At 45.5% G+C, this 19,492-nt stretch overlaps 1 protein-coding gene across 5 annotated transcripts in view; it reads right to left on the reverse strand.

Annotated features, from left to right (window-relative positions):
- Window positions 1–19,492, reverse strand: part of ATP2B3 (ATPase plasma membrane Ca2+ transporting 3) — a 255,538-nt gene that overhangs the window by 64,022 nt on the left and 172,024 nt on the right. For all 5 annotated transcript variants that reach the window (XM_033921090.1, XM_033921115.1, XM_033921099.1 and 2 more), the window contains 4 exons: window positions 13,991–14,225; window positions 9,671–9,850; window positions 7,569–7,656; window positions 5,750–5,856 (listed from right to left, as the gene is read on the reverse strand). In XM_033921090.1, the coding sequence (XP_033776981.1) occupies window positions 5,750–5,856; window positions 7,569–7,656; window positions 9,671–9,850; window positions 13,991–14,225 (610 nt within the window). The remainder of the gene's footprint in view (window positions 1–5,749; window positions 5,857–7,568; window positions 7,657–9,670; window positions 9,851–13,990; window positions 14,226–19,492) is intronic.

Genomic DNA, 19,492 nt, shown 5'->3' on the forward strand with positions numbered 1-19,492 from the left:
ATAATGCCTCTATATCGCTCCATGGGAAAACTGCACCTTGAATACTGTGTGCAATTAGTCACTACATCTCAAAGAATATATAGGAGCTCATTTTCCAAAACACTTAGACACATGAAGTACCATAATTTTCTATAGAACTTTGAGTGTCTAAGGGCCAGATTCACCAAACTGCCCAATCGGGCCTGATCCGGGCAGGTCCGACAAATTCAACAAACTAAAATATGCAGATAGGGGCGATCAGAGGAATACCCCATCTGCCAGCATGGATCGCTTTTCTGCGGCATTAACTTTTAACATTCAAATTTCTTCCATTTTCTGCTTCCTCTTCAAATCTATCTACTTTTCCATGTCTTTCCCTTCCCATCTATTCATGTGTACCATCTTCTCTCTCTTTCTTCTCTCCTATTCCAATATATCCACAAACAGCATTTCTTCTATTTTCTTACCTTACTCACTCCTCCCATTCCTAAGCACCATCTCCTCCCTTGCTCTCCTCTTTCCCCCACCCCTATGCACATGTTCTCCCTCTCTCTCCCCTTCCCCTCCATCCCTGTGTACCATATCCTCCCTCTCTTATGGTCTGACATCTATCTGTCTTCTCCTTTCTCCCCTCCTATGGTCTGGGATCTTTCTCCTCTCCTTCCCACAGTCTGGCATCTCTCTTCCTTTCCCTTCTCCCCTCTTTGTGGTCTGGCATCTCTCTGTCTTTCCTTTCCAACTTCCTTAGTCAGGAATCCCTACCTCCTCCTTTCCCTGGTCTGACATCTCTCTCTTCTTCCCCACTTCTCCATCCAGTGGTCTAATATCTCTCTCCTTCCATTCCCCTCTTCCAGTGGTCTGGTATATCTATCTGCCCTTTGCCTTTCTTCCCCTGCAAGCCTAGGCCATCTTTTCTTCCCTTTCCTTCCCATCCCCACAGTCCAGTATCTTTCTTACTAAACCCCCTCCCCCCGGGACCAGTACTTGCTTATTCGGTGTGGATATAAACTCTTCATGCCATCGGCAGCGTGAGTGAACTAAACACGCTTCCTTGGGGGACCCAGAAGCTTTTCCTTTGCAGAAAGAAAGCTTTCGGGTCACCGTAAGCAGCATGTTTAATTCACTCATGCTGCCAACGGCACAAAGAGTTACAGCAGTGCTGGGTGAGCAAGCATAGAATCCTGTTGGGGTGGGGGGGGAGAGTAGGGAGTAGGACTCCAGATAGGTGTGCGGAGGTGGGGGTGAGGGGAGGAGGAAGCTCCAGATAGGTGCACAAGTATAGGGTTACTAGGTGTCTGGTTTCCCCAGAGAAAATTTCTAAAATTTAAAAGCTGCCTGGACTCTCAACAGTCCTCAAAAAGAGGACAAGTCCGGGGAAATCTGGACATCTGGTAACCCTATTCTTACAACTTTATTTCCTCTCCCCCCCTTAAATGAAAGACTAAAGAAAGTTCTGTGGTGCAGAGCTGTTTCCAGTCAGTATTCCTGATATATAGCACTATCAGGCTCTGTGTGAGGGAGTCTAAGGAGTTTCATTATTTTCTGAATCAAAAATATTTGGATTTGCAGATAAAGCTGAGGTGGCTCAGATATATGTGTTGAAACTCTGTGAGCTGATATCATATCAGAAGCATTTTTTTTTTTTTTTTGGGGGGGGGGGGCGGTTCCTGGGAGGGTCAGCTTAGGGATAAAAGAATTATCTATTCTTTTGCACATGTAGTTAGAAATATATTGCATTTTGCTTAAGAAGACACTAAATTTAGCCTGCATTCATCTAGGGAGATTAGGGTTTTGCTTCCTTTCATTTGTTTACAGATAGGATAGTAGCAAACATCTGGATCTTCAGAGGAGCTACTGGTTCCAGACAGGCAACAGGATGACCACGCTACCAATGCAAAAAAACTGCGATACCGGTGAAAACAGTTTTATTTTTTAATACTTTAGTTTTGTGTGCACACAGATATACTTTTTTTGTATTTTTATTGAACTGTGGGACTTAGAAACACCTCTGGTTTTAAGAATCACCTAGTTAAATACTTACTTGTGGTTTTGGTTATCCTAGAACAGGGGTAGGGAACTCCGGTCCTCGAGAGTCGTATTCCAGTTGGGTTTTCAGGATTTCCCCAATGAATATGCATTGAAAGCAGTGCATGCATATTCATTGGGGAAATCCTGAAAACCTGACTGGAATATGGCTCTTGAGGACCGGAGTTCCCTACCCCTGTCCTAAAACAAAGGGCTAGATTCACTAAGCATACCGATGGTGTACCGATCAGCTTGCGACCCCTTTGCAACCAGATTTCCCTCTGGCCCGATTCACTAACCTCTCCTGTGATCTGCTTCCAATCCGTGCATGCAAATGAGGGGAAACGCATGCAAAGTAGACAGGGAAATTTTTGAAACCGACTGGGCTGGCCGATCAACCCAAGAAGCGACAGCAGGGGACCAGTCGCAAACGTCTTTCCGACTCTCCAGCTCCATTGAAGCCCTGCTCTCTACACACCCTGCTCTCTTCTGCCCTGAATCTCTCCTGTCTGCTGCCCTGATGCTTTTCCCTGGATTTCTCCTGCCTGCTCTGCCCCGAATCGCTGCCCTGCTCTTCCCCAATCTCTCCTGCCTGCTCTGCCCCGATCTCTCCTGCCTGCTCTCTCCCGAATCGCCGCCCTGCTCTTCCCCAATCTCTCCTGCCTGCTCTGTCCTGATCTGCCTGCTCTCTCCCAAATTTCTGCCCTGCTCTGCCCCAAATCGCTGCCCTGCTCTTCCCCAATCTCTCCTGCTTGCTCTGCCGTGATCTCTCCTGCCTGCTCTCGCCTGAATTGCCACCCTGCTTGTCCCCGGATCCCTTCTGCCTGCTGCCCAGAATCTCTTCTGCCCTTCCCCACACTGCGAGCCTGTAGTTTTAATCCACGGGTTTAAAGCGGGTTAAAAGCATGGGCTCGTAGGCTACAAAAAAGTAAAAGTTAAAAAAAAGAGTCACGGCTCAGAGGGGTCTTAGACGCATGCGCAGACTATCTACAAGCAAAGAAGATAGTCTGTGCATGCATCAGGATCACTCTTCTGTGATCCACGTGGATGATTGGGGGCATGCCTCCAATCGGCCTAATTAGCATAAGGATGCATTGTGAATAGGGAGCCCGGACACGGACCGGCAAGGTAAGGTGGGCTTAGTGAATCTAGTTGGTATTAAGAGGAAAGGCATGACATGTTTGTTTGAGGTTTGAATATTATCACTAACTATAATGGTGTTATCAACGTAAACTTGATCACACATGAATGGTAAATTAGATAGGCTATTCATTTATATTTAAATTTAATTTACCCTGTTTAAACAACATCTGATAACAATTGTTGGACATACTTAGTTTTCTTTCATCCTCAGTTGTTAATTGTATTTTTTGTTGTTGTTGCTACAAATAAATACAAATATTTAAATGTTTAACCTCTGTGTTGGTATGAATTGAAGGGGAGACCTATTGAAACATCTGACTGTGATTATAACATCTCATACATTTAATTGTAATAATTAAATTGTAATTTAATTGCATTACATCACCACTAGGGGGTTTTACATTAGAAAGGGAAAAGTATGCCATTATATAAAAAATACATGGACTCTGGTGATATTTCATTTCGATTCCCACATACCTAACTGGGCAGATAGGGCTGCACAAAAGGCAGTCCTTTGGGATGAATGGAACTTGATATGCCGCCTTTCTGTGGTTACAATCAAAGCAGTTTACATGTTATATATAGTACTTATTTTGCATCTGGGACAAAGAAAGGTTAAGTGACTTGCCCAGTGACAAGGAGCTACAGTAGGAATTGAACCCAGTTTTCCTGGGTTTGAGGCCACTGCACTAACCTCTAGGCTACCCCTCTACTCCTTCTTTGCTCAGTTAGGTATAGAGGCACTGACACTCACCTATAGCCCCTAATTCTATAAACTGGCATGTGCAATTTTATGCTCAGCGCACGAAGTAGCATGCATAGATTATAGAACATTATCAATTGTAAAAAGTTACACATGGCACACCTGGAAAACCTGTATGTAACTTATATAGTAATTGGCTGCTAATTAGCAGTAGCTGCCATTTACTGGCTATAATTGCCAGTTCTGCGAGTAACCTCTCAGTTGAAATTCTGCAGACTGCATGTGTAAAATCCATTGCATGCAATTGCTAGTAGAGTGGGGATGTGAGAGGATTTAATTAGATCAAGGCTGCCCAAGTTCAATCCTCGAGATCTACTGGTAGGCCAGGTTTTCAGGATATCCACAATGAATATGCATGAGAGAGATTTGCCTGCACTGCCTTCTTGGTATGCAAATCTCTCTCATGCATGTTCATTGTGGATATCCAGAAAACCTGGCCTGCCGGTAGATCTCGAGGACCGGACTTGGGCAGCCCTGAATTAGATTGTAAGCTCTCCTGAGCTCTAGAAGCCCTGCATAAAGTTTGTACTTTTGTATAGTAGAATCCCAGTTAACTGGTAATCAACCAACCGGCCAAAAAAAAAAAATAAAAATCATCCTCCCTCCCACCCTGAAGAAGCAGCAGCAGCCGGTCCTGACCCAACTGTCCCTACCTCCCTCCAGCCCCTGAAGCAGTAGCAGCAGCCAGGCAGCAGAGGCAGCACTGTAAACAGGCTGCTTGCGGCCAGCCCTGGCAGGGCCTTTCCTCTGCCACGTCACTTCCAACGCAGCAGAAGAAAGGCCCTTCCAGGGTTGGCCGCAAGCAGCCTGTTTTACAGTGCTGCCTCTGCTGACCAGTAGCCACTATTGCTTCGGGAGAGCTGTAGGTATGAGATACTGGCTTTACAGTGAGAGGGGGGTCCATTGGAGGCCAGACCTAAAGGGAGGAAGAGAGAGTGACTCAGCCCAGAAAGGTATGGTATGGGGTACAGCATTATAGTAGTTAGGCCTAATAGTAACTATCTACCAATTTCCATGGGTGCAGGATAACTGAGAGTCTCGGCCTTTTGGCTAAGATCGCGTGTAGTATACTGTATCTGTGTCTTTAAAGAATGCAGAACAAGTGAGAGACTTGTTGGAGTCTGTAGTGACCCAAATTCCAGAAAATCAGTCTCAGACTGCAGATGATAGAAAAGAAAATTCTGCAAGGAACTTGATTTGGGATATTTCATTTTCCATACGCCAAGCTTATTTCATATAAAGATGATTGATATAATTTTTGAGACGGGAATTAAATATCCAGAAAACCGCTACTATTTGGGTTTCTGCCAGGTACTTGGGACCTGGACTAGCCACTGTGGAAACAGGATACTGGGCTAGATGGACCATTGGTCTGACCCAGTATGGTTGTTCTTATGTTTTAATGTATAGCGCTGGGTATGTCTAGCAGCATTATAGGTTAGAGGCTAGCACTTACACATATGGTGAATGCATTTACACCAGACTTTCAGTCAGGTGTGAAAATGTGGCCTTACACTAGAATCTATAATGGCAACTGTGCATGCATTTTCCTTTATAGAATTTGCGCTTAGGCATGCATCATTCCAGCACCTAATTTTAAGCGACCTACAGAGAATTACCCTCCCCTTTCACCCGTAACTTTTGGATCCACCAAGAACCCTGATATTCAGTGTTGGCGCTCGAACAGGCCTGGCATTGAATATTTGGTGTAATTCAACTGTCAGCAACTTTAAACCACTGACCCCCCCTCCCCCCTTCCCCCATGAGTTGAACAAGACCCACTGTGGTTCTTTTTCAAATAAAAAGAAAGAAACATTTGGAGAATGAAAACCAACTCACCATGGCGAAGCCAACGTCTGCCTTCTTTAGCGCTGGCCCATCATTGGTGCCGTCACCAGTCACTGCCACCACCTGCCTCTGCTCCCCAATAGTACTGTCAATGATCCCTGCCAGAACACGCCAAACAGTGGACAGGCTGTGAGAAATGCTTTAAATATATAAACACGTGGGAAAACTGAAGATCCTTCGGGGAAAGAGACAGCCACTTGTTTGTCAGATGTGGGTCTCTCACCTCCCACTCTCCTAGTCTGTCCAGAACACTTAACCTTTGTGGTATAAATATCCATAAGTTGTACACCAGTTTCTAAGAGAAAGTATGAACATGCTTTCCTGTTGAAAATTACCTCACACACATTTAAGAGGGGGTGCTGAAAAGTTCTCAGCCCAACCAACTTCCTAAATTCCGAGTGTTATCTTATTTCGTTAAAGAGTGTTATCTTATTTCGTTAAGTGCCAATTTGAAGAAACAAAATTCTCTGTTTTGACATTTTTTCACATTATTGATTGAACCATATCCACGTCACTCTCTTCTTGGTTGTGCAGAGAACCTTTCAGCACCCCCTTGTATATCTGCTACTTGGCAAGGACAAATTTTCCATGTCATTTTGCATGCATAGGAGTATAATTTTGTAAGGTGCGACAAGAGTCCAAAACTCAGCCAAATCCTTGTGCTGAGAACCAAGCTGGATAAACTTAAACACACTGACCACCCGATAGTCAGTGCTATTTAACTGGCTGGGAATGGTTAAATCGCGTTAAGCCGGCTAACCGCGGATATTCAGCACAAGATGGCTGCTGAAAATAAGTGTTTAGCGGCTAGCTTAGGGTTGCCAGATTTCCCTAAGGGTCACCCCACTCCCGCTCCATCCTGCTGCGCCCCATTCCTCTCCCTGACACGAACCTCCGGTCTCCTTCCCTGAGCTCAGGGCCGCATCTGGATGGCCTCTGTGCATGCGCGGATTTTGACGTGATTATGTCATGCACATGTGTGTGTGTATATGACATCATTGCGTCAACATCTGCATGTGAAGAGGAACTCCAGATGTGGCCCTGAGCTTGGGGACTTCCAAAACCCGGACAAACTGCCAGGTTCTGGAAATTCCTTATGGGCACCCAGATAGTCCTCTAAAAAGAGGACATGTCTGGGTTTCCCCAGACGTCAGGTAACCCAAGGCTCACTGGCTGTGTTGTATGACTTAGCTGGCTATCCATGTAATTTAAAGCACTATTTATTTAATGGTTAAATGGGGGCCACATAAATAGCTGGTTTTTCTTTGACCACTTTAAGCCAGCAGTGAATATCGACTTAGCCAGCCAGCTAAGTTTATAGTGGGCCAAAGTAAATGGATATTCAATTCTGGTCAAGTCTGGCACTGAGTATCCCAGCTCAGCATCAATTGCAGGAGTCAGCCCAGCTACTCCTACACTCTGAATATCAGCTTCTGAGGGTATGGTCACATAAGTTGCACACACATGCCCCAGGAAGGTTTAGAAAAGTCCATTTCTGGATGTAAATCACTGCTTTACTCCTGGAATGACCCTTTTAATATTACCCCCGACATGGCCTTAGAGGCAATTCTATCCTTGTTTTGAAATGTATGGCTGACAGATGCAAACAAGAAAAAGAAACCGAAAACAGTCTGAATAAAATTTAGCAGCCCTCCCCCATGTATTATTATCCTGATCAGAAATTAATTTGAGAACATGGTAAAAACTTGCTTGTAGGTATAATGTGACATAACAGCAGGATGGCCGAGGCGGGTGAAACAGGGTATGGAGTTAGGGAAACGGGACAGACACCGCATGCTTTCAGTGTTACCTTTCACCAGTGTGTGCTTGTCGGTTGGTGAGGAGCGAGCGAGCACCCTCAACTTTGGCCAAATTTTGTCCAGACGCTCCTGTTCAATCTGAGAAAAGCAGAAGTATATGTGAAACCCCACTTTGCACAGGATGTCCAGGTCCTAAGGCTCGTAATTCCCTGAGTATTTTATTTTAAAAAAAAACTCTGCCTTTTTTACAAAATACATAGAAGGATACCGGAAAATATTTATTTAAAAAAATTTATATACCGCCTAGAGTCTAGGCAGTTTACAAAACAACATACAAAATAAATAACATTACAACTTGGAACTTAGTGTGATTCTACAAGGTGCACATTCCTTTTAAATAATCGTGCTTAGTGCCTGTGTGTGTTGCGCCGTTGCATAACTTAGGTGTACCCTTTTAGGCCAGCTTTAACCAGGCCTAAATGCCTGCACCTAAGTTATGCGTGGATTTGGTGTATTCTATAGCAATGCACACCCACAATCCATCCCTGGTCATGTCCCTTTTTCAAATTCATGCACTGCAACTGTTGCATACTGTTTATTTACAGGCAAACCTCGGTTTGAGAGTGTTTTGCAAGACGAGCAAAACCCTCTCACAAATCTTGCCTCGCAAACCGAGCGTTGACTCGATATGCGAACTCCCCACCCCTGAGAACCGGCATCGCCCCCGAAAACTGGCATCGCTCACCCGCCCACCCAAACCTTTACCGCAATCGGGCAATGGCATGCAGCACCAACCCACAGGATGTGCCGGTGCCAAAAGAGCCTGCCGCCTGCCGGTGATCTCTGCTGGGCCTTGAGCATTTGCGCATGCTCAAGGCCTTCTGGCTCCTGCTCTCTCCGAGATTCTAATGCCATTATAGATACTAGTGTAAGGCCACATTTTCACACCTAGCTTTAGCTGCACACCCCTACACTGAATGAAAGGCTGCTATAAATGCTCTCACCATATGTGTAAGTGCTAGCCTCTGACCTGCCCGTTATCCTACTACTACTATTACGCCACTCAGTCCAAACACATCAACTTCGTTGTGAGTGCTGGTAGATGCCGGTAGCTCAACACTGGCAGGGCAGAAATCCTATACAGCAAATGTGGTCTCACCTTTTTTTTTTTTTTTTTTTAACAACAAAGGGAAAGAAGAAAAAAATAGAGACCAAATCAGCCCTCAACCACCAGAGAGAGGGTGGGGCAGGGACCTGGGGGGGGGGGCCCAGGTGTAACCCCTAAAGTCGGCACCGTTCAGCCAGACACACCTGTCTCACTGAAGAGAATCCTCAACAGGAGAAAATATACAGCCAGGAGCTAGTTGGATAGTGACCATCTGCCTGCTGGAGACAGAAGATACTAAAGGTACAGGGAATGTTCCATCCAAAAGGTGAACCTGTTAATCAGTTCTCTATCGCCACCTGCTGGTAGATGTGTGCTATACCACTAGTCTCTCAATTCATATGCTGCTGTTGCTATGGAAATATGCCTTAGGCATTGTCAGGCATCTGTGGTAGGCACTGGTAAATTAGATCCTGGCCCTGGCCTAATATACCAACGCTAACCATTAGGACACCTAGTGATGCCTATGTCAAGTTAAGCACAGTTGATTGACAATGATGCCGAATGGTGCCTAGGAAATAGACGCTATTAGGGACCATTTTAGAATAAGGCCTAAATTGTCAAGCCTTCACCTTGCCAACCAGGCAGCGAAACCTGATAAGAGTCTTGGTTATAACAACATATCATCCCTAAGTACTGCTGACAACATTAAATTTGGGCATCTTATAGAATTACTGTACTTGCAAAAAGTCCACAGTCTGCTATTGAGAAAGGCATGGGGAAGCCACTGCTCTCCCTGGGATTGGTAGCATGGATTGTTGCTCCTATTTGGGTTTCTGCCAGGTACTGTGACCTAAATTAGCCACTGTGGAAACAGAATACCAGGGATACTGGTTTAGATGGACCACTGGTCTGAGCCAGTATGGGTTCTTATGTTCTTATATTGCAAAATATTTCTGTCCACCACTTCTTTCTCCTTGTGCACCTCTGCCCTTCAGCCCCTTTTCTCCAGCCGCCCTCACTCCTACCTCAGAAACAGTAGTTTACCTCTCCTTTCTCATTGCGGATGCGCCGGTTGAATTCTTTCCCCTCCAGGCACAGAAAGTCCTCACCAGGCTGGATGATACCACATTTTGCTGCAATGGCACGGGCCGTGTTGATATTGTCCCCTGTCACCATTCGGACAGTGATGCCGGCCCGCTGGCACTTGCGTATTGCCTCAGGGACCTGGAAGTTAAAAAAAAAGTGTTTTAACGATGGTGAAGTGGTTGAAGGGTGAGTTGGAGGCAAAGATGGCAGGGACTGTCACTGCACTGAGTGTAGGAAATGAGAACAGACTTAAGTACCGTCAGTGGTGGGGGAGTGAGAGGGAAAGCCTGTGACCGTCATAAATAGATATCAGTGGTGAAAGCGCAAGGGACAGGGCTTTGAATAAACATATTTACAACATATCTAGATAATTGGCCATAACAGGCAAGGAACTCTAGTCTAGTTGCAGATTTATCATAATATATTTTAACCCCAAAGTTTAATATGGCATCTAGAAATAGGGTTGTCAGATTTTGTCCTCAAAAAAAGAGGACGCATGGCCCACCCCGTTCCATCCCAACTCCAGTCCCACACAAACCCCTTCTCTTCAGGGCCACATCTGGAAGGCATCTGCACATGTGCGAATGTGACGCAGTGACGTAGCATGCATGTGCATGAGGTCATCACATCGCATCTGCACATGTGCAGATGCCCAGCAGATGTGGCCCCCAAGCTCAATGGTTTTCAAAATCTGGAAAAGTGCTGGGTTTTGAAAACCTGTCCAGATGCCTGGACAGTCCTCTAAAAAGGGGACATGTCCGGGGTTAATACAGACGTTTGGTAACCCTATCTAGAAAGGAATTGGCATGTCCATATCAAGACTTTCATAATTCCCCAAGTATTTTACAAAAGGCTCTGCTGAACACAGAGGGCCTGATATTCAGCGCTATTTAGACAGCTGGGAAAGGCTCCTGGCCATCTAAATAGCACATAGCCAGCTATCCACAGATATTCAGCGGGAGATAGTTGGCTATCTTTTGCTGAATATCCCTGTCTTTGAGCTGGTCAGAGACCGGCTGTCACGCAACATAGCTGGTCATTGCCAATATTCAGTGGCTCACTGGCCAAGGGTTTTTGTGGCCAAAAACAACTGCCTAAAAGGGTGGTATATCTTTGGCTGTTGAGATTTAGCCGGCTAGTTCCTGAATATTAGTGTAGTCAGCTATGCCTCAGCCTGCCAAAAACAAACCAAAAATTCAATGCTGGTCACTGGATACAGTGCCAGCACTGAATTTCTGGTATCGCCACTGACCACAAGAGATCGCTGGCAATCTTCTGCAGTCTGAATATAAGCCTGAGAGCCATTTATACAATAAGTGTTAAAATGCTGGAAAATGTACATGGATCTTCCAGCATGTCCAGCAGCACAGCCATTTCAGAAAATCAAACAAGGAAGCGGTTCCATGCAGTGGCACAGTAAGGAGGGGGGTGGACCTCTCCAGGCGCATCTCTGCAGGGGGTGCTGGGGCTTCTCCTCCTCTCTTTACCCCTGCGTACCTCTTGAATGGGGAAGCCTCTTCCACTTGCTGCTCGTGCTGGCCTTGGCTCCCTTCTGACATAATTTCCTAGTCTCAGGATCAGGATGTGACATCATAAAGGTGTCAAGGCCGGTGCAAGCAGCAAGTGGAAGAAGCTGCTACTGCCAGTGAACATTTCAGATGGGGGCAGGGGGGGTGCTCAAGCGGTGGGGAAGAATGTGTGTGTAGGTGGGTGGGTGCACTGTGGAGCAAAGCCAGGTGCAACCACCCCAGGCGCCAAACTCCTTCGCTACGCTACTGGTTCCATGCAGGGCCTTACACACATGAAAGCCAGAGCTCATAAAACTATACATGCAAGAGTAGCCAGTTAGGGAGTTACATGGTATAGTTCTTTTTTTAACCATTTATGAGGTAGTATTAGACATCATAAATCCTTGGTCTTCACTCCCAGTTCTTGGAAGCTACCAATGGGTCAGTCTTTCAACATGCCTACTACCTCCACAGCATGCAAATCTTTCTCATGCATATTCATACCCTGAAAATCTGACCCGTTGGTGAATTTTGCGGATTGAGAGTGAAGACCAAAGTCACATGAGCAGACCTAATTACCCGCTCAATTGCTGACCCCCAGGTTCGAATGAGCAGGTAGCCAACACTTATAAATGGCACGAAGCAGGTGTAAATGCTGATGGGGAAATTTTATAAAACTATATATGCATTTTCTATTATAAAATGAGAAGTACATATATCCTTAAAAAAAAAAAAAGTTGGAACATGGGATCAACTTAAACAGATCACAACCCAAATACTCCCACTGCGAGTTAGTTATTTAAACATATTTATTTACAAGTTTGGTGAATAAGTTTTGTATCACATAAAGTATTCACAAATAGAATACAATTACAACTACATCAGAGAGGTTTTCCAGAATCAGTGAACTTAACAACATAACAATAGCCTTACTGGGTCAGACCAATGGTTCATCAAGCCCAGTAGCCCGCTCTCACGGTGGCCAATCCAGGCCACCAGCACCTGACCAAAACCCAAGGAGTAGCAACACTCCATGCCACTGACACAGGGCAAGCAGTGGCTTCCCCCATGTCTTTCTCATTAACAAACTAAGGACTTTTCCTCCAGGAACTTGTCCAAACCTTTCTTAAAACCAGCTACGCTATCTGCTCTTACCACAACCTCTGGCAACACGTTACAGAGCTTAACTATTCTCTGAGTGAAAAAAAAAAATTCCTCCTATTGGTTTTAAAAGTATTTCCCTGTAATTTCATCGAGTGTCCCCTAGTCTATGTAATTTTTGACGGAGTAAAAAATCGATCCACTTGTACCTGTTCTACTCCTCTCAGGATTTTGTAGACTTCAACCATATCTCCCCTCAGCCGTCTCTTTTCCAAGCTGAAGAGCCCTAAACGTTTTAGTCTTTCCTCACACGAGAGGAGTTCCATCCCCTTTACCATCTTGGTCATTCATCTTTGAACCTTTTCTAGCGCCACTATATCTTTTTTGAGATAAGGAGACCAGAATTGAACGCAGTACTCCAGATGAGGTCGCACCATGGCATTATAACATTCTTAGTCTTGTTGACCATTGAAATCTGGACCCATTAAGTCTTGGTTTGTGGGATTCCATTGAATATCAAGCAGGTTTCTGAGATCCATTTCCGCTCTGTTAAAAAAAAAAATCTCACTTGCTGTGTAATCAAGTGAGAGTATTTGGGTTGTGATCTGTTTAAGTACACATACCCCCCCCCCCCCCTATATTCAGCCAGTGGCAGTGAGCATTTTGCTGCCTACTGCCGGTGTTATTCTCAGACATTCAATGCTGGGCTCTATATGAGTTTTAGCATTGAATATTTATTATTTTGTTTTGGAGCTGGTTAACATATAGTCAGCGAAGTCCAAAATTCAACCCTTGTCTGCATAAGCCAAACCACTTAAAGATAGGCCTGCTTTTTATGTGGCTCGATTTAAGCAGTTTACTTATGAGGTAAGGGGCTGAATATCAGCACTTTAATTAGGGTTACCATATTTTTTATTGAAAAAAAGAGGACACATGGCCCCACCCCATTCTGCCCCCACAACCCCAGCCTCCACCCCCACACAACTTAATCTCTTCTTCTTCCTGGAGCAAGGCATCGTATCTAGAAGACCTCTGAGCATGTGTAGATGTGATGCAATAACATCAAATGCTTGCATGTGCCATCATCGTGTCACATCTGTGCATGCTCGTAGGCCCTCAAGACGTGACCCCCGAACTCTGGCAGAGCCAAGGCCATCCAAAACCTGGACAAAGTGCCAGGTTTTCTAAATTTTTCCGGACCCAGACAGTCCTCTAAAAAGAGGACATGTCCAGGTAATTCCAGACATCTGGTAACCCTAACTTGAACCTATTCTGCTCCTAGAATATCCACAAGGTAGCTGATTTTGAATTAATTGCTAATTGTCATTTTCTGCTGAAAATGACCAGATAGCCATAAACAAGTGATTTAACCAGCTGGTGGTTGTTTCTGGCCAGGTTAATCATTTTGAATATCAGCCAGACATATTTTGGGGGCCCAGGACACCCACATCATAATCATAAAACCTCCCTTCAAATCTGGCCATCCCCTGGCTTCCACCCACGTAAACAGTAGTACTGCAAAATCAACATTTCCGCTGTAGCACACTGACACACGCAAAAGCCACACAAGCCTTCTACAATGACCTCCTCTATTTCTGACATATTTTCTCCCAGTGGCAGGAGGAGGATAAGAGTGGAATCTCTTTACTAGCTGACATTGGCAATGCACCTCTGGTCGGACAGGATCCTCGATGCCCACCACAGCGATGCAGGTTAGGTCCCCCACCACCTCATTCTCGTTCTCCCAGTCTGGCTCTGGCACAGCAGGGAAGTCTCGATAGGCGATGCAGATGGTGCGCAAACCGTCACAGGCCATGGGCTCAATCACCTTCTTCACCATCTCATCCCTGTCCCGTGGGCGAAATACATGAAGCTCGCCACTGCTGCTCAGAGTATTAGAGCACCTAGCACAAAAACAAAGTGTGAAATGAAAACAAGAATAGAGGAAGGAAACGCTGAAAATAAAAAGGGTTTTCAGAGCAGCACACATTAAAGAAATGCTAGAAAGAAGCTCCCAGAGAGTTTATCAGGTTTTTTTCATATTAACCTGTCATGGGGAGCACTAGTCAGTTGGGATTTCAGGACACTCACATAAAAATGCATGAGAGAATTTGAAATGCAAGTGGGGTGCTGGTACTGGCAGCTCAGGAACACTGTCACCAACTGCAGAGCTTTACAGCAGGGAATTCTGGGTAGAGAATGACACGGGGACAAATTTGTCCCAGTCCCCGCAGGAACTCAATTTCCCCATCCTGTCCCCGTGAGTTTTGTCGCTGTCCCTGCCCGATTCCTGTAAGCTCTGTCTTAACTGCACAAGCCTCAAATACTTATGATTTTAAAGTGTTTGAGGCTTGTGCAGATGAGAACAGAGCTTGCAGGAATGGGGCAGGGACAGGAAAAGGACTAGGCGGGATGGTAAAATGAATTCCCGTGGGGATGGGAAAAAAATTTGTCCCCATGTCATTCTCTAATTCTGGGATCCTTGCATGAGATCTTCAGCTGGTAGAGCTCGAGGATCCCTGTCAGTTACTGTAAGGGTGAGTAGCTGCTGGGTGGGTCTGAGCCCTAAATGAGAGGGCCCCGGCCCACCCAGGTCCACTCATGGCTAGGCCATTGCTGCCACAGAACACTGCTTATCAGGGAAAGGACCTGAAAGCTGGAAGCAGTGGAGCTGGAGAGTGGCGGCACCTTAAGTAACAGGAGACAGAACCCTCTCAGGATCTTATCAACCTTTCTGTCCCAAAGTGAAAACATAAGCATGAGGGAACAGCATGATGAAGAAGTCAGAAAAGAGATAATACTGTGAGTGGAGCATAAAATTGATGCCACCCAAATGAGAGAGGGAGAGGAATACTGAGCTACAGTCTTGTCTATTGGGTTAGTATTTAGTAAGGGAGATGGAGGCTTCTGTCCAACATAAGAGAGGAGAGGCACACACCAAGAGGGAGTGAGGATTTCTACCAATAATGCTTGTGCATGTAACATAAGAATAAAATAATGAAATAGTTTTGATGGATTGGTAATTCTTGGTATCCTCTGAGCAACATTTTCTAATTTATATGCATGCAGATTGTGAAAAATTGCAGGCAGACCTTAGGAAATTGGAAGATTAGGCATCCAAATGGCAGATGAAATTTAATGTGGACAAATGCAAAGTGATGCACATTAGGAAGAATAATCCAAATCATAGTTACCAGATGCTAAGGTCCATCTTAGGGGTTAGCGCCCAAGAAAAGGATCTCGGTATCATTGTGGACAAAACGATGAAACCTTCTGTTCAATGTGCAGCAATGCCAAAAAAGCAAACAAGATGCTAGGAATTATTTAAAAAGGGATGGTTTATAAGAGTAAGAATGTTATAATGCCTCGTAATGCACATGGTGCGACTTCACCTTGAGTACTGCGTTCATTTCTGGTCATCTTATCTCAAGAAAGATATAGCGGAACTAGAAAAGGTTTAAAGAAGAGTGACTAAGATGACAAAGGGGATGAGGAAAGACTAAAGAGGTTAGGGCTCTTGAGCTTGGAAAAGAGATGACTGAGGGGAGATAGGATTGAAGTCTACAAAATCCTGAGTGGTGTAAAACAGGTACAAGTGGATCAATTTCTTACTGCATCAAGATTTACAAAGATGAGGGGACACGCAATGACGTTACAGAGAAATAATTTTAAAACCAATAGCAGGAAATAATTTTTCACTCACTGAATAGTTAAACTCTAGAATGCATTACCATAGGATATGGTAAGAGCGGTTAATGCAGCTGGTTTTAAAAAAGGTTTGGACAAGTTCCTGGAGGAAACTACCCTTGGGAGAAGCCACTGCTTGCCCTGGATTGGTGGCATGGAATGTTGCTACTATTTGGGTTTTTGCCAGGAACTAGTGACCTGGATTGGCCTCTGTGAAGACAGGATACTGGGCTAGATGGACCACTGGTCTGACCAAGTAAGGCTATTCTTATGTTACCACTTCATTTTGTATTTATAGACTACTTATCTTGTCATTTTCTTATCCCTTCCTGAAAATGGTCATCGGTTTACTCTATACTTTGGCCTTACTGTGCCTAATTATTATTAACAGCCAGCATTGTTAGTGGAGGCATGCCCAATTTTGGTTTCAGCATGAAACTAACCCAAAATCTGGGTTTGGCTGTCATCCAAAAATACCAGTGCATTTTTAACTGAAACCAAAACTCGCGCTGCCTGTCTACCTCCGGGGCCAGCCACCACCACCTTCTCCCATCACAACCCCTCAACCCTACCACCACTTAAAGGTTGTCCTCAGGTCTACTTTTAAATTATCCAGTGATCTAGTGGTGCATCCCCTTGGGCCATCCAGGCCTACCTTTTAAATTTCCTGGTGGTCTAGTGGCCTCATCCAGGTAAGAGATCTCCAGTTGCTCTTGCTCCCTCTAATTCCTCAGCGCAGCTAAGATTTAATGCTAAGAAATGTGAGGTCATGCATTTGGGCTGCAAAAACCCAAGGGAATATCACAATTTTGTACACAAAAGAGGAGCAGAACTTGGAAATGATAATATTTGATGATCTTAAGGTAGCAAAACAGGTAAAAAAGGTTACAGTGAAAACTAGAAGTGCATAGGAAGAGGTATGGCCAGTAGGAAAATGGAGGTATTGATGCCCCTGTATAAGACTCTGGTGAGACCTTATTTACAATATTGTGTACAATTCTGGAGACTGCACCTTCAAAAAGATATAAAAAGGGTGGAGTCGGTCCAGATGAAGGCTACTAAAATGGTGCGTGGTCTTCGTCATAAGGCGTATGAGAACAGACTTAAAGATCTCAATCTGTATATTTTGGAAGAGAGGTGGAAGATGGGAGATATGATAGAAATATTTGAAAACCTACGTGGCATAAATGCGCATGAGGTGAGTCTCTATGTTCAAAAGGAAGATCAAGAATGAGAGAGCATAGGATGAAGTTAAAAGGTGATAGTCTCAGGAGTAATCTAAGAATACAGTGGTACCTCGGTTTACGAATGCACCAGTTTGCGAGTGTTTTGCAAGACGAGCAAAACATTGGCAAAATCGGCACCTCGGAAACCGAGCATGCCTCGATTTGCGAGCGGCGCCCCCCGCGATCCGGCACCCTCCCCTCTGCGATCTGGCACCCCCCCATCGCGATTCGGCACCCCTCCGCCACTTCTTACTATCATCTGGGCCTCAGCACCAGCATGTCCTGTGCGTTGGTGCCGGTGCCCGAAGATCGGCCTCCTCTTCTTGCTGGGCCTTGAGCATCTGCGCATGCTCAAGGCCTGCGAGTTCATGCTATCTCCGAGATTCTCGGAGATCTCTGAGAGACTGTGAACTCGCAGGCCTTGAGCATGCGCAGATGCTCAAGGCCCAGCAAGAAGAGGAGGCCGATCTTCGGGCACCGGCACCAACGCACAGGACATGCCGGTGCTGGTGCCGAGGCCTAGATGACAGTAAGAAGTGGCGGGGGGGGGGGGTGCCGAATCACAGCGGGGGGTGCTGTATCGCGGGGGGGGGGGAGGGTGCCGGATCGCAGAGGGTGCCTTTGGGGGGGGAGCAATGCTGGTTCTCGTGGGGGGGGGATAGGGCAGCGCCGCTGGCCTCGGGGGGTGGGAACATATCAAAGCGAGTTTCCATTATTTCCTATGGGGAAACTCGCTTTGATATATGAGTATTTTGGTTTACGAGCATGCTTCTGGAACGAATTATGCTCGTAAACCAAGGTACCACTGTATTATATCTTATGAAAACTGCTTAGCTGTTACATGATTTGCGGGATATCAAAAATTAATCAACTTGATTCAGCCGGGGCCCAGATTTGACAATTATGCAACACTTTATTTAATTTTCTATACTGTTCTCCCAGGGGAGCTCAGAACAGTTTACATTAATTTATTCAGGTACTTAAGCATTTTTTCCTGTCTGTCCCAGTGGGCTCACAATCTATCTAACATACCTGGGGCAATGGGGGATTCAGGGCCAGATTCACGAACCTACCTGATCGGGCCCAATCCGGGCAGGTCCAATGAATCCAGGAAACCCTAATATGCAGATGGGGCCAATAGGAGGAATGCCCCTATCTGCCTGTCCGGATCGCTCAATAGCGATCCCAGCTCATGTGCAGACCATCTGTAGATGGTTTTTGCATGTGCTGAACCTCCTGGCCTGGCATAGATTATTATTTTTTTTTTCAGGAGCTGGGACATGAAGGCTTTTGCTCGAGTTGTACAGCTGGCATGTGCTTGCTTTGGTAAATTTCTGACGTGACCTCACGAACAGAACATGAATTTCCTGCTCTCGCCACCCAGACTCTCCTGCTCTCTGTCGCCTTCCCTGCAGTGCGAGCCCACGGGTTTAAAGTGGGGCTGCACTGCGGTGTGCAGCCCCACTTTAAACCCGCGGGCTCGCACTGCAGGGAAGGTGGCAGAAAGAGTCATACTTCCTGCCTTCTCTTGTTAGAATCGGCTCCAAAGCAGAGCTCAGGGCAGAGAGCAGAGCAGGGATAGGAGCCACAAAATTCCCCCGGTGCCTGAAACCTCTTCCTAGACAGCACTGGGGCAGAGAGCAGGGCAATGGAGCAGGAGAGTCGGCAGAGACCTGTGCGACTGGTCCCAAGCAGTCGCTTCTATTCTTGATCGGCCAGCCCAATCGGTGTCCCAAATTTGTGTTGTGAATCGCGTTCCTGCCTACTTTGCATGCGTTTCTCCTCATTTGCATGCATGGATTCAAAGCGGATCACTGGAGAGGTTAGTGAATGGGGCCTGAGGGAAATCTGGTTGCAAAGGGGTCACAAACCGATTAGTACACGATCGGTTTGCTTTGTGAATCTAGCCCTATGTGACTTGCCCAGGGTCACAAGGAGCAGCGTGGGTTTGAATCCACAATCTAAGGGTGCTGCTGTAGCTTTAACCACTGTGTCACATTCCCCTGCCACACTCTATAAATTGCACCCAACTTGAAGCACCATTTATAGAATAGCACTTTTTTTTTCTCTCTCTCTCTTGTGTAAACCGCCTAGAATTCTTTTGATTGTGGCGGTATACAAAAATAAAGTTATGTTATGTTAGTGCACTTTTTTTTGGTGCCTTTATAGAATGTGTGTTTAGGCTATTTTGTTGGGAGGTAAAATATGGTCTTTCATTATTTAAATTGTTATAAGGTCGAGTCACATTATTATGACCA

The sequence above is a fragment of the Geotrypetes seraphini genome, chromosome 1, assembly GCF_902459505.1.
Source record: "Geotrypetes seraphini chromosome 1, aGeoSer1.1, whole genome shotgun sequence".
Taxonomy (NCBI): Eukaryota; Metazoa; Chordata; class Amphibia; order Gymnophiona; family Dermophiidae; genus Geotrypetes; species Geotrypetes seraphini.